Source organism: Vidua macroura, chromosome 9 (genome assembly GCF_024509145.1).
Source record: "Vidua macroura isolate BioBank_ID:100142 chromosome 9, ASM2450914v1, whole genome shotgun sequence".
NCBI lineage: Eukaryota > Metazoa > Chordata > Aves > Passeriformes > Viduidae > Vidua > Vidua macroura.
The window spans coordinates 7,918,838-7,944,162 of NC_071579.1; the positions used below are offsets into that span (position 1 = coordinate 7,918,838).

Sequence of the window (25,325 nt, forward strand, 5' to 3'; positions counted from 1 at the left end):
AATGAAAATAAGCCAGTGCTCTGCTACTCCAAACCTCTGACAGTGTGATAAAAAAACTGAGGTTAAGCCTTGCTCCAGCTATTTCAACTGCTCATGTTCTAAAATTATTTAAATTTTAGGAGTCCTACTATCAACAGCTTTTCAGCAATTCAAATAAAGCCAGTCAGATATGATATTTAAGGGTATTTCTGGTGTGGATTATTGCAGCTTTTGGATGGTAATTGTGGGGTTGTGTCTCCAGGAGCCATCCTGTCCGAGGAGGAGCTGGCAGCCATGTCTCCCACTGCTGCAGCAGTGGCCAAAGTGGTCAAGCCTGGCATGAAGTTAACTGAGGTGAGTGAGCACAACCCCTCCAGCAGCAAAGCCCTTGGATGCCATCAGTGACACTGTGAGAACAGAAAGGTTCAGGCTTGGGGCACTCTTTGGGTTTGGGGTCATGCCTGATGTCTCTTGCTAAGTTACTGGGATTTTTTTCAACATGCCTTACAGATTTTCTTTAGTAGATCAAATTCAGAAATAGGTGTGTTTTGTTATTATAAACTTACGTTCTATATGCATTTTTGGCAGGAGCAGCCTTTTTTTACTTACTTACATAACCTTTTAATCTGTACTGCTGTGCTTTTGGCCTATACTTGCAAAAAATTAACAATAGGTCATACAGGTTCTCAGGGGTTTTACACTTCTGTTTGTGCAATTTGTGTTGTTACCAGTTTGTTACTGATTGTTTTGTCCAGCCATTAAATTCCTTTATGCTTGTATTACTGGTTTTGATATTTCTGTTGTCTTAAATTTGCTTAAAATGTTTACCTTTTACATAGAATTCTTCTACTGCAGACAGTTGCACTATGAAGTTTGCAATTTTAAAATTAATATGTGTAACTTCTTTGCTGTGATATGAGTCCTAGAACCATATTTTAAAAGTCCACCTTGTTTTCCTGAATTAGCTAGTTCAGTTGTATAAAATTGCAGTGCCTTAAGGTATGAATTGTATCACTACCAGTGGTTCTTTTTAAAGAGATCTGTACAGGCATATCAAAACCAAAACCAAACCTTTTCGTTGCAGCTGTACAATGCCTACGTAGAAACTCAGGATCAATTGCATATGGAGAAGCTGGAGAATAGGAGAATCAATAAATATTTGGATGAAATAGTGCAGGAAGTGGAAGCCAAAGCCCCAATCTTAAAACGTCAGCGTGAAGAATTTGAGCGTTCCCAAAAAGCTGTTGCAAGTCTGTCTGCAAAGCTTGAACAAGCTATGAAGGTAAAATAAAAGAGCATGTATAATTTTGGAAAACAAATTAATTTTAAAATCTTTAAACCTAATTGCTGTTGTAAGTGTATGAAATGGATCTTTCAGTCAACTTCTATTATGGGAAAAGATGTGTTGGACTTCGTGGCTTGCGATTTCTGGAACTGTACAAAGTATTTTACAGAACCAACATATTTTGTACTTCTTTATCGTGGTGATTTACAGTCTCTGATTTTCTGAGAAAGTAGGTTCACTTCAAACAAAGTTTGGTGTTTATTTGGCATAAAATTGGACTTCAGTGCTCACTTCCCACTGGTTTTAAAGCATGCACCAGTACATTACAACAGAGCGTGGCTTTTGATTCCAGAACACCTGGAGTTTAACCTTGGGAGTGTAACTTTAAGGAGAAGTTTTTCTCCAGGCATGTCTGCACATGCTGTTATCTCTCTGGAAAGGAATGTGTCCCGTTGAGGTGTGATGTTTACTCCTGTTGGTGTGCTTGCAGGAGATCCATCGCCTGCAGGACAGCGCCGACCAAGCCAACAAACACGCCTCCTTCTTCGAGAGGGAGAGCCAGAGACTGGAGGTGCGAGTGAAGGATCTCTCCCAGCAGGTAGAGGAAACGTTGCTGTGGTTAAATGTGCTGTTTGCAGTTGTGTATTCATGTGCTGCTGCATTTCAGATGTTTACTTGGAAGTTCCATTCAGCCACAGTCATGGAGACTTTGGCTGTCCTAAGTACGTTGGTGACATTAAAGCTTCTCCTCAGGACGGCATGGTAGTTCTGCTTTCAAAACTGGAATAAGTTTAGCTGGGTAGAAGTGGTGCTGCTTTAGGATAATATTGTTAAGCATCTGACATGGAAAACTCACCTATATAATTTCTTTGTTAGATTGGACTGTCCTGTGATCTGTTCACAGAACTGAACAGTTTATGTACTTTTGATTTGTTGCCTTTTGTCAAGCTGTTTCTGCTGTCATATAATTATCTTACAAGGATTTATTGATTGTAATTGTTTGCACATTGTAGGGAAAACCCCTTAATTTCCAAGTCCTTTATTCCCAATATATTATTTTTCAGAGCAAACTTTAGAGTCTGTGCAGGCCATACACAAGGACTGTTCTCTTTCAGATCTGTGTGCTGTTAATGGAACTGGAAGAAGCCAGAGGCAACCACGTGATCCGTGATGAAGCCGTGAGCTCTGCTGACATCAGCAGCTCTTCTGAAGTGATCACTCAACACCTGGTCTCCTACAGAAATATCCAAGAGCTTCAGCAGCAGAATCAGCGTCTCCTGGTGGCTCTTCGGGAGCTGGGGGAGGCAAGAGAAAAAGAGGAGCAGGAAACAACATCATCTAAGTAGGTCACCTCTTACTTTTCATTAGCTTTGCACTAAGTAGTAACAGGGATTCATTCAAGCATTTTTCATTTTTTTTACTTCTGATTATTATTAATTGTATGCAGCAGCTATGTAACTCATAAAAGCAAGTTCTTATTAAGCTACAGGACCTTCAGGTTTCTATTAAAATGGCTTTATAGCTTTGTATCTTATAGTAGGTCCTGTAATCAGAACCTGAAGTAAAAATAATTGTCAGTCTTCTAGTGACTGATTTCATAAGTTTTTATTCCTGTTAGCTGAACAAAAAACTGCATGTGTGCATATCTAAATCACTACTGTAAAGGCCACAGGTGTGAATTCTGTGTGAAAGGTTCTTAGCCTGACTCTCTGCTCATGCTACTGACATTTTTTAAGTTATTCACATGAATAGAATTCTGCTGTTCAGGAAAGAGGCCTGCTTTCTTTTTCATCTGCAAATGGCAGCCCAAAGGCCTGTCTCCTGGAACTTTGCAGGATTCTGTCATAGGTTCACAGAACCATTAAGTTTGGGAAAGATGTCCAGGATCGAGTCCAAGCTCTATGCCCCAGATGTCACCAGCCTAGAGCAGTGAGTCCTTGGACACCTCCAGGGATGAGGACTCCATCACCTCCCTGGGTAGCCTCTTCAAATGCATAACAACCCCTTCTGTGACAAAAATTGTTCTTGATGTCCAACTGGAACCTCCCCTGGCACAGCTTAAGGCCGTTTCCTCTTGTCCTGTCCCTGTTCCCTGGGTGCAGAGCCTGATCCCCTCCAGCTCCTCCCTTCTGTCAGGAGTTGTGCAGAGCCAGAAGGTCCCCTGAGTCTCCTTTTCTCCAGGCTGAGCCCCTTTCCCAGCTCCCTCAGCCACTCCTGGGCCCAGAACACCTGGACTCTGTGGTGTTGAAGGCTGCTGTTGTTGTTTCAGGATCTCTGAGCTGCAGAGCCAGCTGGATGAGGCAGTCAGTGAGCTGCAGCAGCTGCGGGAGTCACGGCAGCACCAGCTGCAGCTCGTGGAGTCCATCATCCGCCAGCGGGACATGTTCCGCATCCTGCTCACCCAGACCACGGGGGCCATCATTCCTCTGCAAGGTACCCAGGCTGCAGGGGCTGTATGATCTGCTGTGGCAAGCAGAAGTGTTGCTTTAAAACCCCCTTTACCTTCCTGTAGCTTCAGGTGTGTTACCAGAGGAGCTCTGTCTTACATCTACTCCAAAGCGCCCGAATTTACCTCAGTCCATGGCAACTCCTGCTCCAGTGTCCATGAGTGAGTCTGTGGAGACTGTGGAGGCCAAGGCTGCTCTTAAGCAGGTACATTTTTCAGTAGACACTGCACAAAGCTGTCCCTATTTCTTTTTACTTGCTTGTGGTAAGCACTTCTTTGTCTGTTCTTTTCTGCAGTTGCAGGAAGTTTTTGAGAACTATAAAAAAGAAAAGGCAGAGAACGACAAGCTTCTGAACGAACAGAATGAAAAGCTTCAGGAGCAGGTCACAGAGTTGAGGTCACAAAATGCCAAGATATCCACACAGCTGGAATTTGCCTCCAAACGGTAATTCAGCTGCATAATATCATTGCCTTACATGTTCTCTATCCACCTGACATTGTTTGCTCACTTAAACATTGATACTGTCTATTCTGTGTAAGAACGTAAAGGAAATAGTGCAGGTGGGATCAAGAGCAGAAGCTGTAGTTGAGTGAGGCACATATGTGCAAACTGAAGCATAAAACCATGAAACACACAGCTGTGTGCATGCCCCTGTTGAGTTGGACAGTGCACTGTGGCAGACTTTGCTGTGTTCCCTGGAAGGTACGAGATGCTGCAGGATAACGTGGAAGGCTATCGCCGGGAAATCACTTCCCTGCACGAGAGAACCCAGAAGCTCACAGCAACCACTCAGAAGCAGGAGCAGATCATTAACACCATGACTCAGGACCTGAGGGGAGCTAATGAAAAACTGGCAGTGGCAGAGGTCAGTAACAGTGTGTGGCACTGCAGGGTATTTCAAGGTAGCACAAGAATATTCCTTATGATTATCCTGAAATGCCTCAAGTAACAAGTGGAGATGTAAGAGCATTCCAAGGTGTTTCAGTTTGCAGGGAAAGCAGAATGTCCAGTAGTTCTGTTCTTATTATTCTACGCTTAATTCACACAGATCTTAAAATAATACTAAATTCAATGGATGGATTTGGGATTGACAACAAAGTTTTTATAATTTGTTTTCTTAAAGGTGAGAGCAGAAAACTTGAAAAAAGAGAAGGATATCCTGAAGATGTCAGATGTGCGCCTGACTCAGCAACGTGACTCTCTGCTGGTGGAACAAAGAGGACAGAACTTGCTGCTCACCAATTTGAGAACAATTCAGGTATATGATGCTATTCTTATGCCCAGGTTGGGTCTGTCTGTCAGGCTTTTCAATAAATACCCATAAAAATCAAATAAAAGACACGTGGGATTTGGTCTTCACATGGATTCTTACGTGATTACAAATCAACACAATATAAAATACTTCAGCAACTTGTTTCAGCAAGTTTGGGATTCCTGTCCTACATTATGATACTCTGTTATTGACCTGGGCAAAGTCCTGAAAATTCTGAGTTGATGAGAAGGATTTTCACAGTCAAATGGAAACAAAGTACATGAAAAAAGTCAAAGGAAAAAATTTGTAGTGGTAATTTTAATGATAGCAAAATTTAACAGTGCCTGCTGTGGTAGTTGATTTTGTTGTTACATTATCTTTACTTTTTACATTTATATAATTTATTATGATGTATATTGACACTTACAATGTATTTAAGGATGCACATTTTGTCATGTGACTGAATTCTGTTTCTCTAGTTGATATTTTGGAGGTTTTTTAGTTCATGGCAGTAGATTGCATGGATAATAGATTTTCTTCTAATAATATTTATTGTATTAGCTTTGAAAGGTTTTATTAATGTTATGTCAAACATTGTAAATGCTACTTTTCATCATTTTCTGTATTTACCTATTATTTAATTATTCTTGGGGTGGGAGGAGTGTTGTGACAACTTTGTATGAAGTGGTGCAGTAATTCAGAAGAAAATTATTGAGGTGTGTTGTAAACAAAATGCATTGTGCTCTTTTTTCAGGGAATACTTGAGAGATCTGAGACAGAAACAAAGCAGAGACTCAATAATCAGATAGAAAAGCTTGAACATGAGATATCTCAGCTGAAGAAAAAACTGGAAAGTGAGGTGGAACAGAGACATTCCCTTACCAAGAATCAAGAGGTGAGCGTTGATGTGCTGCACTTGTTTGGAAGAAAATAAAGCCACAGAGTGCAGCATGTTCTTCTCCATACCTGACATGTAGAACCCCACTTGGCCTCTGTGCCATTTGGGAATAATTGCAAACTGAAGAACCCTGTGCTTGCAGGTTCATATCCTGGACCTAAAGAGGCAGCTGGAGACGGAGACCAACCGTCACATCAACACAAAGGAGCTCCTGAAGAACGCCCAGAAGGAAAATGCCATGCTGAAACAGCAGCTGAACAACACTGAGGCCCAGCTCACATCCCAGTCCTCACAAAGGCCTCCAGGGAAAGGTAAAATCTTCCTCTATAGTTAATTTCTCTTTATGCTAAGCATTGCCATCTGCAGAATGGTAGAATTCACAGCCCAAAATAATTAGAATTGGGGCAACAGTACACTAAATAATAGATAAATTTGTTAATGCAATCACATATTCAGACAGATGGTAACCAGCATGATTTGTTAATGTAAAATTCACATCCAAGTAATCTTTGTCAAAGGGGAAAAATAATGCAAAACTACTTAAAGGATTCCTTTTATTACTTGAAGGAGCTTAAGTGTGCTAGGCTACATAGTTGTAAATAGTCAATAATGTTTATTATAAGCCTTTATTTTGGTGAGGGCTTACAGTTTTATTTAGGGAAGCTTTGTGAAAGTAATTGTTTTTATCATGTTATCTGAAAATTGCTTCAGTTTTCAAGAGAACAGTGATTTTAAGACTAAGTTAAACTTAGTTAATGAATGTGTTCTAACATTGCAGGTCAGCCTGGTACAAATGAAGATGTGGATGATCTTGTAAGTCGTCTGAGACAAGCTGAGGAGCAAGTCAATGACCTGAGAGAGAGGCTCAAGACTAGTTCCAGTAATGTGGAGCAGTACAGAGCCATGGTTCTTAGCTTGGAGGAATCCCTCAATAAGGAAAAACAAGTAAGTAGTTAATTACTTATTTTTATTTACTTTATTTTTAGGGCAAAAATTCACTGCTGTTTGTTATTTTCCACATTTTCAGTGTTGTTGTTCTAAATTAGATGCTGAGAATATCTATTCTGGCTTTAAATTGTTAACAAAATTCCAGTTTTGTATCAGAATAATGTATTTAACTGGATAAAAAAGGGATTTCATGATGGATTTTAATGAAGGTGACAGAGGAAGTTCGTACGACAGTTGAAGCTCGTCTGAAGGAGTCTTCAGAATATCAGGCACAGCTGGAAAAGAAGTTGATGGAGTCAGAAAAAGAAAAACAAGAACTGCAGGAGGAGAAGCGTAAAGCTGTGGAGAACATGGAACAGCAGGTATGCACTGACCCTCCCTGAGTGTCCCCAGGAATGGGCTTTCATAAAGCTTCCTCAGCTTCACTTGGGTTTCACACTATAGCAGTGCCCTGATCCAGCTCTTTTAGGGTGTACCCAGGGTGCCTGAATTTGTGAGAGTTTTCCAGACATGAGCAGTACATTGACAGTGTCACTTCACTGGAGTGATTGTGTGTTTAAAGCTGTCACTCTCTGCCTGATCTTTAAGCAGGAAAACGTAAGTAACAGCCTTTTGAGAGAGGTTTCAGAAGGAAACAAAATGACTGTAACTAGAATTACTGCAGACCCAACTCTGAAAGTAAAGGATTATATTTTTACTGGGAAAGACCTCTGTATACTAATAAGTCAAAATATAGAAAGTATTTGGCTCCTTTAATACTAATTTTAATCTATAAGTAATAAAATAATCACCATTATGAATGACTGTGTTCAGTACTCTGCAAATACTTTGCCACTTAGTCCTGGGTTTGTTCTTACTTTGTTTTTGTTGTTCCCCTGTCACTGCAGCTTTCAGAACTGAAGAAGAGTCTGTCAGCTGTGCAGTCAGAAGTTCAGGAAGCTCTTCAGAGAGCCAGCACAGCTCTGAATAATGAACAACAGGCCAGGAGGGACTGCCAGGAACAAGTATGTTTGTGGTGTTTCCCTATTTTAGCCAGGGTCAGCAAAATTCCTGTTAGCTTTCAGTTGAATTCAAAACTAAACTTGTTCCTCAGGGACTGCTGGAGCAGGAAAAGTGCTGGGAGAGCACATGCTCTATTTTGGGAGCAGCTGCTTATTGAATGCAATAGATTTCTGTTTCTAAGGTCTGTTTAATTATGTAAAAAGATACGTTTGGGAATGTAATTAACTGGTTTTAGTGAATTACTGCCTCCATGCCCTGAGGAGGGGGCTGAAAATGCTCCCAACAAGACAATGGGGAAAGTATTTTTCTAACCCAGAAGATAATTATTGTCTTTAATGACAGTGTGATATTTAGCAGCAGCTGATAAGATTGTCTTGTTACCAACTGTTTTTAAAGGGAATTTACTTTTCTGCAGATGAGAATTCCAGCAGCACTAATTGGTGTCAAGGATGTTGAAAAACTTGTGGCTATTTAATCCAACCCCAAATGTATTAGATGGGCAGTTCCATGTTTCCTGTGCTTGAGAATCGTAGAGATTTTGGGCAGTGGTTTTCTTCTTGCTTTGTGGGGTCACTTGATTTTTGTCTCTTTGTATACATTGAGCACACAAAATAAGGGCAGCAGAGTTCATATATTCTGGTTTTGTGCAGGCAATGATGGCTTCTGAGGCTCAGAACAAATATGAGCGGGAGTTGATGCTTCACGCTGCTGATGTGGAGGCACTACAGGCCATCAAAGAGCAAGTCGCCAAGAACGCAGCGGTGAGGCAGCAGCTGGAGGAGGCTGCTCAGAAAGCAGAGTCTGAGCTCTTGGAATCCAAAGCCTCCTGGGAAGAGAGAGAGAGAATGATCAAGGTGTGATGGGCTTTGTTGTTTCAGTGGGTTTTTTCAGTTAACAGAAATTCAGCCACAGAAATCACACTCAGTGAATGATTTTGTTGCAGGATGAAGCTTCGAAACTTGCATCCCGCTGTGAGGATCTGGAAAAACAAAATCGATTATTACATGAGCAGCTGGAGAGCATGAGCAATAAGATGGTGACTTCCATGAAAGAAGCCATCCCAACTGCAGCAAATGTTTCTCTTAGTGAGGAAGGCAAATCCCAGGAACAAATCTTGGAAATTCTTAGGTAACCTTCGCTCTGGCTTCCTTCTTCTGGGGGTTATAAATTAGATTTTAACTTAAATACTTCTGTATTACTTTATACTTGAAGGATAATGTTAAAAATTCAAGTGCTTTTTTTGCTGGTGGGAGGTGGTTGTACTAGTTGAGAACATTTTCCTGGTGTGATGTGGTGTTGAACTCCTCCCTGCAGGTTCATCCGTCGGGAGAAGGAGATTGCGGAGACGAGGTTCGAGGTGGCGCAGGTGGAGAGCCTGCGGTACCGCCAGAGAGTGGAACACCTGGAGAGGGAGCTCCAGGAGCTGCAGGACAGCCTCAATGCTGAGAGGGAGAAGGTGCAGGTATGCTTGGGGGTTAGTGCTTATGATTTCAATGAGTACAGGGCTGTTGTGGGGCTGCCTGTGCCCAAAAATGAATTTTTGAAAGAATTTGGAGGTTTTTTCAACTGGGATTGCTTATAACCAAATGGAGTATCTTGTTCTGAGTCTTGTGAGAGAGTGTGGCAATTCAAAAATCTCATAATTAGAGTAAAATAAAGATAATTTATCTTATTTTTCTTTCTCCCATCTCCTGCTTCCCAGTGTTGTGAATGTACATGTGAAATAATGAATGCCATGATAGCTTTCCAAGGTAGTGCTATACCAGATCCCGGTGGAGTATATGTGCATGTGCAAGCAAAACAAATTGAGTTGACTCTTTCCACAGGTAACAGCAAAAACCATTGCACAGCATGAAGAATTAATGAAGAAAACTGAGACCATGAACATACTCATAGAAACCAACAAGATGTTAAGGGAAGAGAAGGAGAGGCTGGAGCAAGAGCTACAGCAGATACAAGCAAAGGTTAGTTCTGAGCTTCACATAAACCTTTCAGATATTTAGTGTGTGGGTTAAATGTCGGGATATTACTGTGGTTGCTACTTACAGTAAATATGTGATTTACATTGTAATTATTCCTTGAAGTCGTACACTAATGAGGAAGGTTTCCATTTCCAGTTTTAAAAGACTTTGGTCCATCTACACTATTGGAAAGCTTGGAAGTTCAGTTCCATTTAGATGAGCCTGAAAGTCAGTGTTTATCCTTGGCTAGAGGTATACCAGGAAGGAGGATATTATCAGCAATTACATTAAAAATGGCAAAAGAATACATATAAAACAGACCACAGATTTATTAAGAGTTTAAAAGGGAGATACTGCTTATTTTAATGGTAACCAGTGCATTGGATTTTAACATTAATAATCTCTCCTGTACCAAAGTACAGAGTGAGCATCTAAGATTGGGACGTTGCACCAATATTTTTTTTCTCTGTAGTATCATCCTCTGCTGTTATCCTTTTCTCTTCCTCCAGCTGGCCACTGGAAGGCAGAGAATTAGGAAAGAAGTTCTATCATGACTTTTTCCTGAGGGATTCCTTCAGTCTCCTGAGATACAGAGTGTAACCCCTTACTGTGCTTTTTCAGGTACGCAAGCTCGAGGCAGACATCCTGCCCCTGCAAGAGTCGAATGCTGAGCTCAGTGAGAAGAGTGGGATGCTGCAGGCAGAGAAAAAGCTCTTGGAAGAGGATGTTAAACGCTGGAAAGCCCGGACTCAGGTGGGAAAATGCCTCCTTTCAAAGAACATAATGTGGAAAAAAAAAAAGCCCACCAGTCAAACAACTACAAGAACGAAAAACTAAGAAATATGTTTGAATTACAAAGTATTGTTCACGCAGTTCCAAAGTTGGGTATTCCATATCAAAATGCAAAAGCAGTGGCTCTAATTCAGAGATTTTCTGGCTATAACTGTGTAATTATTTTACAAAAATGCCCCTGTTTTCTTCCCCTTCCAGCACTTACTGAGCCAGCAGAAGGACACCGATCTCGAAGAGTATCGAAAGCTACTCTCTGAGAAGGAGGCAAATGCCAAGCGTGTCCAACAGATGAGTGAAGAAACAGGCAGGCTTAAAGCAGAAGTTGCCAGGTGTGGCATTGGTCAATCAGTAGAAAGTTTAATGCAAAGCAAAATATTCCAATTATAGCTGTATCTGGAAGTGTAATTTCTTAAGTGTCTCCATGTAACTGTAAAGCTTTTGGTATTCTTTCTGTAGCTTGATAACAAGCAGGTAAAGTGAAGTGAGAGCTGTTTTGCAAGCTGTCTATTAGCTGAAATTATTCCAAAGTAATGTATTGTAGAATAATTTCTATTCTGTGTTGGAAAATCCTAGAAAATATAATCCACTACAGATAATGCCTGTGATGTTACATAAATAAGGGATATTGAAATGTATATATGTTTTCAAGCATCTCATTTGCATCTCCCTCTGATCTCTTGTAATTTAGAACTAATGCATCCTTGACTACAAGCCAGAATCTTGTTCAGAGCCTGAAGGATGAAATAACTAAAATAAGAACAGAAAAGGACACTTTGCAGAAAGAACTGGATGCTAAAGTGGCTGACATACAGGAAAAAGTGAAAACTATAACACAGGTCAAGAAAATTGGTCGCAGGTACAAGACTCAGTATGAGGAGCTGAAAGCACAGCATGATAAGGTAGGTAGAACTGAAATGGAGAATTCCTTAGAGTTCCTGGGGTTTGCCCAGAACTTTTAAATCAATCACATGGCACACAAAAGCATCTTGTGAAGGTAATGACATTGTGATCAGATAGTCCTCTTCAGCCTTGTACCCCTTGATGCCTTTCAGATGGTTGCTGAATCATCTACTCTGCCTTTGGCAGAACCACAAGAAGACCAAGTTTCTGCCCAGGAAGTACAAGAGCTAAAAGACAGTCTCAATCAAGCTGAAGTGAAGACAAAGAATTTGGAGACTCAGGTTGAAAGTTTACAAAAGGTAAGAACAGTGAGTAATTTCAGAGTACCTGTTCTCCACTGCAGTCCTAACTGTGTAATAGTAAAGAATGGGAACAGTTTTAATGTGTGTCACAGAAATATGGGAAGTGACCAATTGTGCCTCTGCTTTCTTGGGAAAGAGGGATCTTAAGCCTGGTGTCAATCCTGTGTCTACTGTGTCTCACATTATTTCCTGGAATAAGTGGGAAAGAGAATGCTGTTCTCCAGCTCTGGCATTCAGAGAGGACTGAACTGTTGTTGATAAGAAGCCTTTTAATCTTAATCCAGTGGCCAGCTAATACCAGCTCCTTGGAACTTGGGCCCTATATTTGCTGAAGTAGTTGGTTGTGGCCAACAAGTGCAATCTTTCTCCCTCCCTAGACAATAACAGAAAAGGAAACTGAAGTTAGAAATTTCCAGGAGCAGATAATGCAGCTACAGGCAGAACTGGCCCGTTTCCATCAAGATCTACAAGAGAAGACTACGCAGGAAGAACAACTCAGGCAACAGATCACCGAGAAGGAGGAGAAAACAAGGAAGACTTTGCTTGCAGCCAAGCAGAAAATTGCACAGTTAGCTGGTATTGCAATTGTTTTTTTCTGTCCTTAGAGATTTTTGATTATTTCTATGGAAAAACCTTTAGACAGGATGCTTGAAAAATATGGCCTGCTTCATATTTTACTGAAAAGTGTTTTCTAGGCTAAATGCTACAGAGATTGTTCTAAAGTTTAAAATTTAATCCTCCAGAGGATGATATAAGTACATAAGTAGCTGCACACTGGACATAGAAAAAGTTTTGCCTTCTTTTGGCCAGCCAACATGATAACATTTTTGGTCCTTCTGTTGATTAGAGCAGATTGGCCCTACTAACAACTCGGGTAATTCTCCCCTTCCCTAAACGTAGAGTTGCAAAACACATTGTCTCCTCTGTTTTTAAATGTCAGTGAGAGGAAGATGGTGTAAGAGCTTGCTGAAAACATCCTGGTTTTTTGGGACTACTTCTTTAAGTTTTTATTTATCTATATTTATTACATATTTTACTTTCTTCAGTTTCTTCTTATTTAATTGCAATTAAAAAGAAAAATGGCTATATTACCTCACAGATCTCCTTTTATAGCTTGACATTTTTAGGATTTCAGAATACTTCAGTGACCTAGTAAAACACCCAGGTGTTCAGTGTGCAGACTCACCAAGGCTGGCCCCTTTCCTGTTCCACCAGGTACAAAAGAGCAGCTCACAAAGGAAAATGAGGAGTGGAAGCAGAAGAGCAGCTCCCTGGAGGAGCAGAAGACGGAGCTGGAGGTGCGGATGAGCGCCCTGAAGTCGCAGTACGAGGGGCGGATCTGCCGCCTGGAGAGGGAGCTCCGGGAGCAGCAGGAGCGGCACCACGAGCAGCGGGATGAGCCCCCGGAGTCCACAAACAAGGTACAACATGTACACAATCCTGCCAGCCCAGGCAGCCCTGGGACAGCAGCCAGGCCACCACTGCCCAGCCTGGACTCGGGTGCCACCATTCCCTGCTCTTGGAAATACACAGGTTGGCTTCAGTAAGGCTTCAGAACTTAATTTAAATTTCCTGCCCTAATCAGAATTCCCAGTGCCAGCAAGCAGGCAGTTCTGGCATTCTCTGTGAATCAGCCAAGGAGCTATTCATGCTATGCCCTCTATTTTTGTATTTTACTCATGCATTCAGTATATTGGGTTCATGTCTTAAAGCTTCGGAAAATACCTGAGCAGTTACCAAATTAGTTTCCAGCCTTGGTATGGCTGGTATGATTTGGTTTGGAGAATTTGCCATAATTACAGAGTCTGCCCAGGTAAATACCCAACAAGCATTTCTTTCACAGACTTGTTAGCAAAGTGCTGAAGTGTTTTCTGTGTTGCTTGCTCTGTTTCACATGTACCTGACACAATATCTGTTTTTTACCTAATAGGTCCCAGAACAGCAGAGGCAAATCTCACTCAAGTCTACTCCAGCTTCAGGTGAAAGAGGAATGTGAGTTCAAGGGGTTTGCAGAGTTTCTGTGGTTGATACTTTTTGGGTTTATCATTATGTAGTTGCTCTTCTTTTTAGCAAACCACTGGCTTTTCATAATTTTTCTTAAACAACTGTGAAGATGCTGACTGAAATAATGTGTTCCTTCTGTTTTCTCAGCTACATCTAATTAATTGGGGTTTTAAGCTGCAAGCTGGCATATTAACCACCAAGAACATGGTATCTGGGGAACATGGAAGATTTTTAAAAATTGTTTTCAAACTTCAAGGTTTTTGAAGTTGTATAACTTTGATTGCTAACTTTAACCTTTTTGGTTTTGGAAAGGAGCTTCCTTGTGCAAGAATGAGAAATGGACTGAACAGATAACTCTAACGACAGATAAAATAGTCATTTGCCTAAGCTCTGAAATGGGAAATAACTGCTGTACTATTGAGCTGAGATAACAAACTTCTTTCAGCTATTACGAATGCATCCTTTAGGCAGCAAGACTTTCAAAAATGTCTCCTAAAATTTGGCTGCCCGTTGTCTCAGCCAAGAGGTGATGTCACTCTGTATTGAGTGAATCAGTTTTGATGTAAGATGTGTTACTCACTGTAATAAAGTCCCAGTACAGCCAACAGTACAAACATTCTGATCTGTTACTAGATTCCCACTTGATTACCTTGGAAGAAACCCATCAGTTCTCCAAGCTGGATAAAATGCTATTGATGGCATAGTGTTTCTCTCTTCTGTCAACTATAAAAAGTTTGGAAGACAATTCCTTATGCTGTAGTCAGGCTTTTAAATTTAAAAGCGTTTAAAAAATAGTGTTTCTGGCTATGAGAATATACTTGTTTGTTGTTTTTAAAATCTGCTTTCTGTAGCATGATAAAACCAATCTCCTGTTTTTCAGTGCCAGCACTTCAGATCCCCCAACAGCAAATATTAAACCAACTCCTGTTGTGTCAACTCCCAGTAAAGTGACTGCTGCTGCAATAGCTGGAAATAAGTCTACTCCAAGAGCCAGCATCCGTCCAATGGTGACTCCTGCCACAGTCACCAATCCCACCACTACCCCCACAGCCACAGTGATGCCAACGACACAGGTGGAGACTCAGGAAGGTGAGCTTTTTAGTGTCCTATAAGGATCCTCAGTACTCAGAAGTGCTGCCTTTGCCTTGAAATGTTGGTGGCAGTCAGTTTGGAAGGGCCTAGGACAGTGTCACTGTCCCTGCATCTCTTGGAGAGTTGCACTTCCATGACCATTCTACTTGCAGCAAAGTTCATGGTTCCTCAGCTGGAGATGTGCATAACATGAATTCATCTGCAGAATGCTGAATGTGCTTGTTCAGGGCATCCTGAGAGGGAGAATGTGAGCCCTGCTGGATGAATGAAGACCCTGACTGTGCTGCTGTTTGCCTTCCAGCCATGCAGTCGGAAGGACCCGTGGAGCACGTCCCAGTGTTCGGGAGTGCCAGTGGCTCCGTGCGCTCCACCAGCCCCAACGTGCAGACATCCCTGCCCCAGCCCATCCTGACCGTGCAGCAGCAGACACAGGCCACTGCCTTCGTGCAGCCCACCCAGCAAAGCCACGCTCAGATCGAGCCTGCAGCTCAGGAGCCAGCCCCTGCCATCGTGGAGGTGGTGCAGAGCTCCCAGATAGAGAGGCCCTCCACCTCCACAGCCGTCTTTGGCACAGGTTGGTGTCATTTTTGTAGGCCTGCCTTGCTCAATAGTTCCTTGTAAGTAGCTCCAGTTGAACCCTTGGGCAACCAGGCCTCACATTAGTTCAGGCCTTTTCCCCCTCCCTTAGTTTATTGTACATTTTAAGAACTTCTGAAGTTAGGCTTCCTTCTTGAGCTGTCAGAAATGGTGCCTCTAACATGTTGTTGGCACTGCATTCCCTGAAGTAGAAAGAAAATAAAACTTCGTGTTTGTCTCTTTCAGAGCAGCTTTGGAGTGTAATACATTAAACCTTGCTGGCTCTGTTTCCATGGCACTGTGAGCAGGGTTAATTTTAGGAGCCATGAGTAAGCTACTTAAGCTTGAATTTAAAATATAGGAAGTACTCTAAAGCTACTCACTGTAATACACTCTTGCACATCTGTTTGTCCTACACAGTGTAAACAGAACATTTGTTCCTCAAAAAACCATTTCTGCAGACTGTTGGGATTCTCTTTTTTCTAGCTGATACTCTCTTAAAAAATTTTGGGTGTACTTTTCCAAAGCAAAGATGTTAGAAAGAATATTTGGGCTGTACCCTGAGTCTTATACTTATGGTCAGTTAAGTTGTGAATAAAGGCCTGAGAGCTTAAGACTTGTAACTAAAGGGGCTGATGTTTTCCTGGCCTAGGAAACAGCTCAGTGCAATTCTGATTGATTGTTGTCATTCAGTGCAGAAATGGAAGTGATCTTCAGAGGAAAATACCAAAGCTTTTGATTTCTGGTTTGTACATGTATTGTTTCGGAAATAACTGAGAAGTCTTTGAAGTTTCAGCTACCCCCAGTTCCTCACTGTCTAAACGCTCCCGAGAGGAAGAGGAGGACAACACTGTGGAGAATTCAGACCAGATCTCTGAGGAAACAGTGGATGCACCTACTTCAAAGAAACTGAGAATCATGCAGAGAGTTGGGCCGGAGGTTTGCACAAACATAAACTGCTACTACTTCATCTTTGTGGGATTTGAATGGGAAGAAAAAAATGTGTTACTTCAGAGCAAATCAGTGAATTCTGAATTGACTTTCTAATCTGCTGGGGAGGAAACAATTATATTTGGATATGTAAAAAGGCAAAGGTTAAACCAGTTAGAATGCATGATGTAAATCTTAACCTGTAGGATGGAAGAGAGAGGGCTGTATCCTAGGACTGAGGAGGAAGTAGTTCAGACTTCTTTCAGTGTGATTCAGAAGGTATTTATCTACAGTAATTCTGGACAAAAATACGGGGTGTTTAAGGAGATGGGAAACAAAGATGAGTTGCTCATCTTTGTTCATGCATGTGAAGATGCATGTGAATGTTGGTGTGAGGGATTTGGGATATGTTGTGAAAAAGGGATAAAATTGATGAGACAACCTCACAGTGTTAAGGAAGCCAAAGATATTTTATTAACTCTGTGCCAGAGGGATGTTCATAAGGGAAAAAGGGCAGGATTGTGTAAGAACATTGCCACTTAAGGATCTGGAAGGCTGGGGGTGGAATGGGAAACTTTGATGATTTGGTTTTGGTCCTGAAAAGATTGAGGTATGCTGAGGTCCAGTGGGCTGGGGAAGTTGTATTTCTCCAGGGCAGGGAAGTGAGATTTTTGATAAAAGCATTGCTAAGGAAGCAGGAGAAAATGTTGCCCATATCTTTGTGGGAAAAGAGAATTTTTATTGAAGAAGTAAAAAAAAAAAAAAAAAAAACCAAAAAAAAAACCACAAGCATGTTTAGTGCTAATGATATGTTTTAAATGAGAAAAATGTTTGTTCTTCCAGGAGGAAGTGACAGCAGAAGAGAGCACTGATGGAGAGGTGGAGGCACAAACATACAATCAAGACTCACAAGACTCCATTGGAGAAGTAAGCATATTTGAAGAGCAAAAATCTTCAGCAGAAGTAGCCATCTGACCCCCAAACTCTCAGTATATTTATATTTATTATTTATATTTATTATTTATTATTATTTATATATTTATTATATTTATATTTATTATTATTTATATTTATTATTATATTTCTCAAAGGGAATTCTGCAGGTTTCCCATGGAAACCACTTAAAATGTTTTAAAGTTTAGACTTGAACTGTTCAGTCACTGACAGTCACCGGTCACATTCTCTTTAGTCCTCTCCTCTGGTCAGTTTTTAAGGAACAACAATACTGTCCTCTAAACATCAGAGACTGGTTCTCTTGCTGTTGATTATGGTGCATTGAATTTTGTTTGTTCTGGTGATTGCCTTTGGTCTTTGGCAGGGTGTGACACAGGGGGAGTACGCAGCCATGGAGGACAGCGAGGAGACTTCCCAGTCTATCCCAATAGATCTGGGATCCCTTCAGTCAGACCAACAAAACACTTCTTCATCTCAGGATGGCCAGTCCAAGAGAGATGATGTGATTGTAATTGATAGTGATGATGAAGATGACGATGATGAAGAAAATGAAGGGGAGCAGGAAGTATGTATATCTTGGAATTCCTTTATGATTTTGTCTTTCATCAGATGTAAAACCAGGCAGGATTCATTTAATCAAAATATTTTTGACTGAGTAAGTGGTCTGTATTGCCTGAATTTGTAGTGTTTTAAAGCTACCTGCTAATAATCCTCCTTGAATTTTTCTTTTACCTTCCTTTATCTGAACCCTCAGGTTTTTCCATCTTCTTTCCTACCCGTGTCCTGTTGAAGAGGGAGAGAGGAAGTGTTTGGGGGTGGTTGTTGATCTGTACACCACATTCAGCCTATTCCACTCCCCTTTCTGCATTTCCCTAAGGCTCTTTTATTGTCTCATCACAGGATTATGATGATGAGGAAGAGGAGGATGAGGATGATGATGAAGACACAGGGATGGGAGATGAAGGTGATGACAGCAATGAAGGAACTGGTAGTGCTGATGGCAATGATGGATACGAAGCAGATGATGCTGAGGTGAGATTTGTACCTTTCTTTTGTAGCCTGGTAAATTTCTTGCAACAAATCAGTGCTGTAATGCACAGATGGGAATGCTTGGAAGAGAACATCTTGGTATGAATTCATCCCCAAAAGTTCAAGGATGATACTGGGTCATGGTAATTTCTTACAACAGGTGTTTTCACAAGAAAAATCAACTAGGAATGTTTAAGAGGGCTGAATGAAAATACAAAGTACAGGAGCTAGCAGCAAATACTGTAGTTGCAAAACTGGTGAGGCTTTTGAAGAGCTGGATATTTCACTGTCTGTTGTTATTAAATGATGGTGGCAACATTGTTCGGGTTTGTATATGCACAGGTTCTCAAAACTTCTGAAATCTCATACAGTTGAATATATTTACCTAATGCTGTAGATACTTACAGAAATTTTTTAAGATTGTCATATATTTGACTTTTTTTACTTTCTGAATACTTTTGTACTGCTTTTATGTTCTCTTTTCAACCTCTAATTTGTTTAGTCACACTCTGTTTATGTGGTATTTTAGGGTGCTGATGGTACAGATCCTGGAACGGAGACTGAAGAGAGCATGGGAGGAGCTGAAAGCAATCAGAGGGCAGCAGATTCCCAGAACAGTGGTATAGTTATTCCATGTTTCTTCACAGTCTGTGTATGTGGGGGAGGGAAATGTAGAAGCTATTTTCCGTGTGTTAAAATCTGCACTTAAAAGTAAAAATATCAGTGAAATACTAAAGGGCATTTCAATATGCAGGGTGGATTCTTTTGAAATGATCTTTTCTGGATTTATTCTAAATTCCTTTGAAAATCCTGCAAGCTCTGGTTGCTGTGGAAACTTATGGCTCACTGGATTAATCTGTCTCTAAATCAGCACCTGAATAATTAATACTTTGTTTCAGTGCTTGAGTTGTAGCTGGCACAGGTCCTCTTCAAGAGATTTTACATAACAATACTGGGCTGTCCCGAAGCTTGCAAGGGAAAAATTAGTTAATTCGTGGCAGAATTGGAAGATTTGCCTTCATGCTTTCAACTTGGTTCCTAGGGTTTTCCCCCTGTGTATTTGTGTTGTAGGAGAAGGGAGCACAAGTGCTGCAGAGTCCACGTTTCCCCACGAGAGCCTGAGGGAGCAGCAGCCGTCGTCGGCGTCCGAGCGCCAGGGCCCGCGGCCCCCGCAGTCCCCGCGGAGGCCACCGCACCCTCTGCCCCCACGGCTCACCATCCACGCCCCTCCCCAGGAGCTGGGGCCCCCAGTGCAGGTACAAAGCAGCTCCAGCACCTCAGAAGACTTGGAAATAAATTGCTGTATGATTTCTTATAAATAAAATCCTCTGGGAAAAATGTTGCCAGCTGTTCAGCATGATAGAAATGGTAGCTGAGCAAAGCGGTTTAGTGGGTGTCGTCCTGCAGATGATGGCTGGACAGGGAACATAGAAATCCATCCCCAGTGCCTTACTGCTTTTTATCTTGGAATTCTTACTATATTATACCAGTGCTATGTCAGTCCGTGGCTGATGATATTCCCACTCAAAAAGCTTTTCTTAGCCACGTTGTAGCTCAGATTGGAAGGCTTTTTATGAATTGCCCCAGTGTAGATGGGGCAAAGGAATGCTGCCATTTATTTTCCACGTTAAACCTTTCACAGTCAGTGCCTGACCCATGATTATGCTTTTTGAAGACCTGTAGATTTTGTAAATTAAAACATCACAACAGGAATTCTTCAAAAATAATCTGAGTGAAAGGATCCTTTACAATTAACTTGTGCTGAGGCTTGGGATCACAATATTTTTGTGTGCAAGTTTTCTGTATTCAGTGGAGACTTGAGTAAAATATTACTCTCACTTGCCCAGAATATACACATTGTCCCCCAGAGAGTGCTGGGGCACTGAACAGGCTTCCCAGGGAATGAGCACAGCCCCAAGGCTGGCAGAACTCCAAGAGTGTTTGGACAATGCTCTCAGGCTCTTCCTGGATTTCTTGGGCCTGTCCTTCGTGCAGGGGTTGGACTTGATGATCCTTGTGGGTCCCTTCCAGCTCAGGATATTCTGTGATTCCATGATGATTGCCATACTTACTAATTTAGCTGCTATCCTTGGCTCTGACTGAACACTTGTACATTGTTAGAATTCCAGGACCACATTCACACAGCTTCCCCCATTTCTTTCCCATAAAGAGAATCCAGATGACACGAAGGCAGTCGGTGGGGCGAGGACTTCAGCTGACCCCTGGGATAGGTGGAATGGTGAGTGTATCAGAATCTACTACTAAAGACTTGCTTTGATGGAACGTTTCTAACTCTTGGGGTTACTTTGGTTTTTAAAGAAGCCTGGCTGCTGACTTCAGGAGGGGGATGGTCTCTGTAGTCTTGCAGAAAATACCCTACTTTTGTTGATTCCTGTATTAATGGAAGGCAAAGACTAGAAAACTCCCAGGAAACAAAAGGCTTCAAAAGAGGCTCAATTGGTTTTGTCTAAGGTGATTTTATTTATTTGTTTTAGAGTCAGTCAAAGTGGCTGTGTTGCTGGAAAAAAGAATACTAAGTTCAGCCTCATCCTAAAGGAACAAGGCTAATTTATGCTGTCTCCATTAGCTAATTTTGAACCCTTTATTCAGCTGTATTTGGCAGAACAAATGCAGGTTCAGTGGGAGAAAAGAGAGAGACTGACTGACTAAAGTACCTTTTGTGAGATCAAAGGCATCAGCTTTAGACATCTGAAATTAAACAATAATTTTGTTGGAGCTAAGTCTGTTTTGCTGGACTATGTGGAAAAATCAACCTTTAACTCAGCTGGTAAAAACTGGAAATACATTGTAGGCTCTCATATCAGTCTCTTTTTTTCCAGCAGCAGCACTTCTTTGATGATGAGGACAGAACAGTTCCAAGCACACCAACTCTTGTAGTTCCACATCGTACAGATGGATTTGCAGAAGCCATTCAGTAAGTAGATGTGAAAAGAAAAAGGGAAAAAAAAAAAAAGGCTTTTGTCTATTCTTTATTATATTTCTTTCTATTTTGCAGTGAAATGAAAATAAATTAAATGGACTTGTGACTGAAGTAACATGCTAGGTAGTAGGATAGATAACTGCATGTGCAGATAATTATTGTTTGAATTGTCTCATATAACTGATCAGCAGGTTAGGAATTGAATATTCTCCCATGTATTGTAACCTGGTGATTTAAGAAGAGCTTAAACAAACAAAAAAGTTATATCCAATTTCCTTCTTTATTCTTCCTCCCTCCCCATTAATATTGCCAATGAAAGTAGGAAAAGTTACCTCCATTTTTGCTTTTGGGATGTTCTGGACATGTCCAGCCATCTTAAAATTGTGAGAGTTCACAGAATGGATAAGTAAAGAATATTCTCTTCAGGACTGTTGTACTGATTTTGAATACCTTCCTAATAATTTGAGAAGCTAATTGCTGTTTATTTAGCAGTAGCTCAGATGATTTTTATGGTCAGTATTAGCTCATTTTGTCTCATGCTTGATTTGCTGTCTTGGTCAGAAAGTTCTCCCCCCCTGCCCCGATCTTTGGGGAAGTTGCAGAATTCCTTAAGTTTGTATTTTGCCAGTTCCCCACAGGTAGCTGGAGTTCCTCGGTTCAGATTTGGGCCCCCTGAAGATATGCCACAAACCAGCTCCAGTCATTCTGATCTTGGGCAGCTGGCATCACAAGGAGGTAAAGCAGTTCTGGGCTCTCTTGTCCGTGGGTCTTTGAGAGAAAAAGAGAGAATTCAGTAACAAAACACAATTCTTCACACAATGCTTCAGGAAATTGTTGAAGTGTGGAAACCCGCAACTCTTAAATAATCGTCAGCAGAGAGAGAATAGCAGAAAGTGAGAAGGTGTCTCTTCAAGCTGCTACATTTATAGTTGTGTTAGGATTTTGAAATTGAATGAAATATTGAAGGAATGGTTTTTAACTTCAGTTTTACTATTGGTTGTAGCTTCCCTGTAGTGAAACAATAAGGGAAAACATCAAATGCAAAGAAATCTTTGGGCTATATCCTTATCTGCTTAGAGATGGCCAGGCTGTTGTTTGTTGTTGGTCTGAATCTGTCCCTTTCCCAGCATCCCTGTTGGCATGGAACACAGGCTGTTCTCTGAAGAAAGCTCACAGCAAAATAATGGTATAAGGCAAGGATGAAAGTTAAAAAAACAAGCAGTAATATCTTCATCAAGGTTTTACCTTCCAATAAATAATGATCAGCTCTGGCAGTAAGTCAAAACAAAGTAACAAAAATCTGCTTAAATACAAGTGACTGGATTTTATCAATTGGCCAGAGGGAAGACATTGGTTAATCCTTTTTTTACCCACTCATTTGGATGGATTGTCACTGGAACTTTGTTGCAGGTTTAGGGATGTATGAAACCCCACTATTCCTTGCCCATGAGGAAGAATCAGGGGGTCGTAGTGTCCCCACAACACCGTTACAAGTGGCAGCACCGGGTAAGTGGCAGAGTTTGCAGAGCGAAGCAGGGAATGATTCCCCGTGGTCGGTGCAGCGCTGCCGCTCCTCAGGAGCGCTGGGCAGCCTGTCCCCGAGCTGCCTGTGCTGTCACGGGGCTCTGTGGGCAGGGCCTGAGCTGTGTGTGCTCCCCAGTGACCGTGTTCACGGAGAGCGCCTCGGCCGACGCCTCGGAGCACGCGTCCCAGTCTGTGCCCATGGTCACCACCTCCACCGGCAGCCTGTCCACCACCACCGAGCCCGGCCCCGGCGACGACGCCGACGAGGTCTTCGCAGAGGCAGAGTCTGAAGGGTAAAGCACCACTGCTTTGGCTCACTAGCACTGCTGGCATGTCCACTGTCACCCAGGGGCAGCTCAGACAGTGTTTTGTAGTGCTGTGAGGCAGGACAGTCTGACTCTTCATCCAAAACCAGTGGTTTTCTGCTGATCTTCTTCTGGGGGTTTAACAAAGTTAATATAAAAGTCACCAAAAAAAAAAAAAAATGCAGAGGACTCTGCAATAGTCAAATATTGATGTTAATCGCACAGGTTGAAGGATCAGTTTGTAGAATAAAGACTAAGGCATTCCTGTGTAATACAGAAAATCACTCATGCAAAGCACACGTATGTCACTGTTGAGTCAGGGATGGATGAAAAGACTCTATGGTGTTCAGAAGGCTTAAAGAATGTTCATTAAGAAGTAGCGAGTCTCTTTTATAATGTGACTCACTAAGGTGAAATATGATTGGTCTCAAAGTAAAAACCTTTCACACTATTGGTGCACTATGAATAGTACACTGTGGAAGAACATATCTATAAACAACATGAACAGAAAGAGAGATAATAATTGTTTGAATTCTTTCTCCTAACTTTTCCAGGCCGAAGCCTGAGAGAGAATTCTCTCTGTTCTCTGACTGAACTGAGAGCCTCCAGACATACATGATTAAGTCACCTAGTTAAGATAGTGCATGTACAAAAGATGAAACAGGGGGCTGAAATAAGCAGTTCTTAGTGAAGTATGTAGACAAATAATTTTGTCTTTTGCTTTACAAGTGCAACTTTTAATATTTATAATAATTGCTATATTTTGTATTATGATGAAGTAAAGATCTAAAAGGGGACAGTTTATCGTTTTATGCTATATTTTACTTTTGATTTTCATTGAATCTTTGTGTCCAAGACAGGGGTTTTTTTTCTGGACCTTTTTGAAGCTATGCAAATATACTTACATGGTTCTTCTCCTCCTCCACCTTCCCTTCTAGCATTACTTCAGAAGCAGGTCTAGAAATTGATAGCCAGCAAGAAGAAGAATCTGTTCAAGCATCTGATGAGTCAGATCTTCCTTCAACTAGTCAGGATCCTCCTTCAAGTTCATCTGCAGGTACAGGATAATCACAATAATAGTTCATACCTTTTCATTAAGAGTGGGAATTTCTTTGTCCAGCATTGTGGCTGGTAGCCAGGATCCACAAAATAAGATAAAACTCTTAGAATCACAGACTCATAGAATGGTTTGGGGTGGAAGGGATCGTAAAGCCCATCCAGTGCCACCCCTGCCGTGGGCAGGGACACCTTCCACTTGCCCAGGTTCCAACCTGGCCTTGGGCACTTCCAGGGGCAGCCACAGATTCTCTGGGCAACCTGTGCCAGGGCCTTACCACTGTCACATAGAACAATTCTTTCCCAATATCCCACCTGACCCTGCCCTCTGGCATGGGAAGCCATTCCCTCCTGTCCTGTCCTTACAGGCCATTGTCCCAACTCCCTCTCCAGCTCTCCTGAGCCCCTTTAGTCACTGAAGGGGCTCTAAGGTCTCCCTAGATTCTCTTAGAGCAAGTTGATATTTTGATGCTTATAGATTCTTTGGTACTTTGGTAAACCATTTTTCCTTGGACCACAGTAACTGGAGTAGGCCAAGAAAAAAATAACACTTCAAGGAGCAAATGTTACTGATACTTTGGTGATTTATCCACTAGCATATTTGATGTCAGCTTTAAAATATTTTTAATTAAATTGTGAAAGAACAATAAGTTAATATCTACTCAATTATCAGTTAACCCCTTGTATAGAGAGCAATAGACGTGCAACTCACTTGTTTTGAAGCTTTTATGTATATTAGAGGAGAGGTCAATGAAATAAGGAGGCACCTTCATCATTCTAAAGTAAAGAAAGCATAACCCATATCAAAAGATGTAAAGAGGAGAAGCTGGCAGGCACAGCCACCCTTTCTGCACTGTCTCTCTCCACAGACACGAGCAGCACTCAGCCCAAGTCCCTGCGCCGTGTCCGGCTGCAGCCCCCGACGCTGAGGACGGGCGTGCGTGGCCGGCAGTTCAACAGACAGAGGGGTAAGTGCTGCTGGCTGCTCCCTGCCACGCTGGCCTTGCTGGCACACAGGGACTGAGTGACACAGCAGCCCTGCCCTCGAGTTTGGGTTTAGCGTGTTAGGCTGAACAGGTTTCGGACAGGCAAACTTCCTTCTGCAGTGGCACCTGGCTCTTATCAGTAGAGAGAATGTAAAGGGCATT

The 25,325-nt window shown here is 41.7% G+C and overlaps 1 protein-coding gene across 5 annotated transcripts in view; it reads left to right on the forward strand.

The window, feature by feature from the left end:
* The window catches only part of TPR (translocated promoter region, nuclear basket protein), a 33,776-nt gene that overhangs the window by 7,582 nt on the left and 869 nt on the right, over positions 1–25,325 (forward strand). The window contains exons 11-50 of one of the 5 annotated variants that reach the window (XM_053984790.1): positions 242–333; positions 1,064–1,261; positions 1,755–1,862; positions 2,380–2,606; positions 3,534–3,697; positions 3,777–3,916; positions 4,007–4,155; positions 4,414–4,576; positions 4,835–4,969; positions 5,718–5,858; positions 6,004–6,172; positions 6,640–6,806; positions 7,019–7,171; positions 7,697–7,813; positions 8,462–8,665; positions 8,755–8,939; positions 9,126–9,273; positions 9,638–9,775; positions 10,394–10,525; positions 10,763–10,893; positions 11,253–11,463; positions 11,617–11,763; positions 12,144–12,342; positions 12,982–13,187; positions 13,697–13,758; positions 14,651–14,859; positions 15,164–15,436; positions 16,229–16,377; positions 17,212–17,295; positions 17,687–17,887; positions 18,223–18,354; positions 18,881–18,971; positions 19,423–19,607; positions 20,522–20,590; positions 21,177–21,286; positions 21,921–22,027; positions 22,703–22,798; positions 22,953–23,109; positions 24,060–24,178; positions 25,047–25,145. In XM_053984790.1, the coding sequence (XP_053840765.1) occupies positions 242–333; positions 1,064–1,261; positions 1,755–1,862; positions 2,380–2,606; positions 3,534–3,697; positions 3,777–3,916; positions 4,007–4,155; positions 4,414–4,576; positions 4,835–4,969; positions 5,718–5,858; positions 6,004–6,172; positions 6,640–6,806; positions 7,019–7,171; positions 7,697–7,813; positions 8,462–8,665; positions 8,755–8,939; positions 9,126–9,273; positions 9,638–9,775; positions 10,394–10,525; positions 10,763–10,893; positions 11,253–11,463; positions 11,617–11,763; positions 12,144–12,342; positions 12,982–13,187; positions 13,697–13,758; positions 14,651–14,859; positions 15,164–15,436; positions 16,229–16,377; positions 17,212–17,295; positions 17,687–17,887; positions 18,223–18,354; positions 18,881–18,971; positions 19,423–19,607; positions 20,522–20,590; positions 21,177–21,286; positions 21,921–22,027; positions 22,703–22,798; positions 22,953–23,109; positions 24,060–24,178; positions 25,047–25,145 (5,967 nt within the window). The remainder of the gene's footprint in view (positions 1–241; positions 334–1,063; positions 1,262–1,754; positions 1,863–2,379; positions 2,607–3,533; positions 3,698–3,776; positions 3,917–4,006; positions 4,156–4,413; positions 4,577–4,834; positions 4,970–5,717; positions 5,859–6,003; positions 6,173–6,639; positions 6,807–7,018; positions 7,172–7,696; positions 7,814–8,461; positions 8,666–8,754; positions 8,940–9,125; positions 9,274–9,637; positions 9,776–10,393; positions 10,526–10,762; positions 10,894–11,252; positions 11,464–11,616; positions 11,764–12,143; positions 12,343–12,981; positions 13,188–13,696; positions 13,759–14,650; positions 14,860–15,163; positions 15,437–16,228; positions 16,378–17,211; positions 17,296–17,686; positions 17,888–18,222; positions 18,355–18,880; positions 18,972–19,422; positions 19,608–20,521; positions 20,591–21,176; positions 21,287–21,920; positions 22,028–22,702; positions 22,799–22,952; positions 23,110–24,059; positions 24,179–25,046; positions 25,146–25,325) is intronic. The other 4 variants (XM_053984792.1, XM_053984793.1, XM_053984791.1 and 1 more) reach the window with 4 other exon arrangements.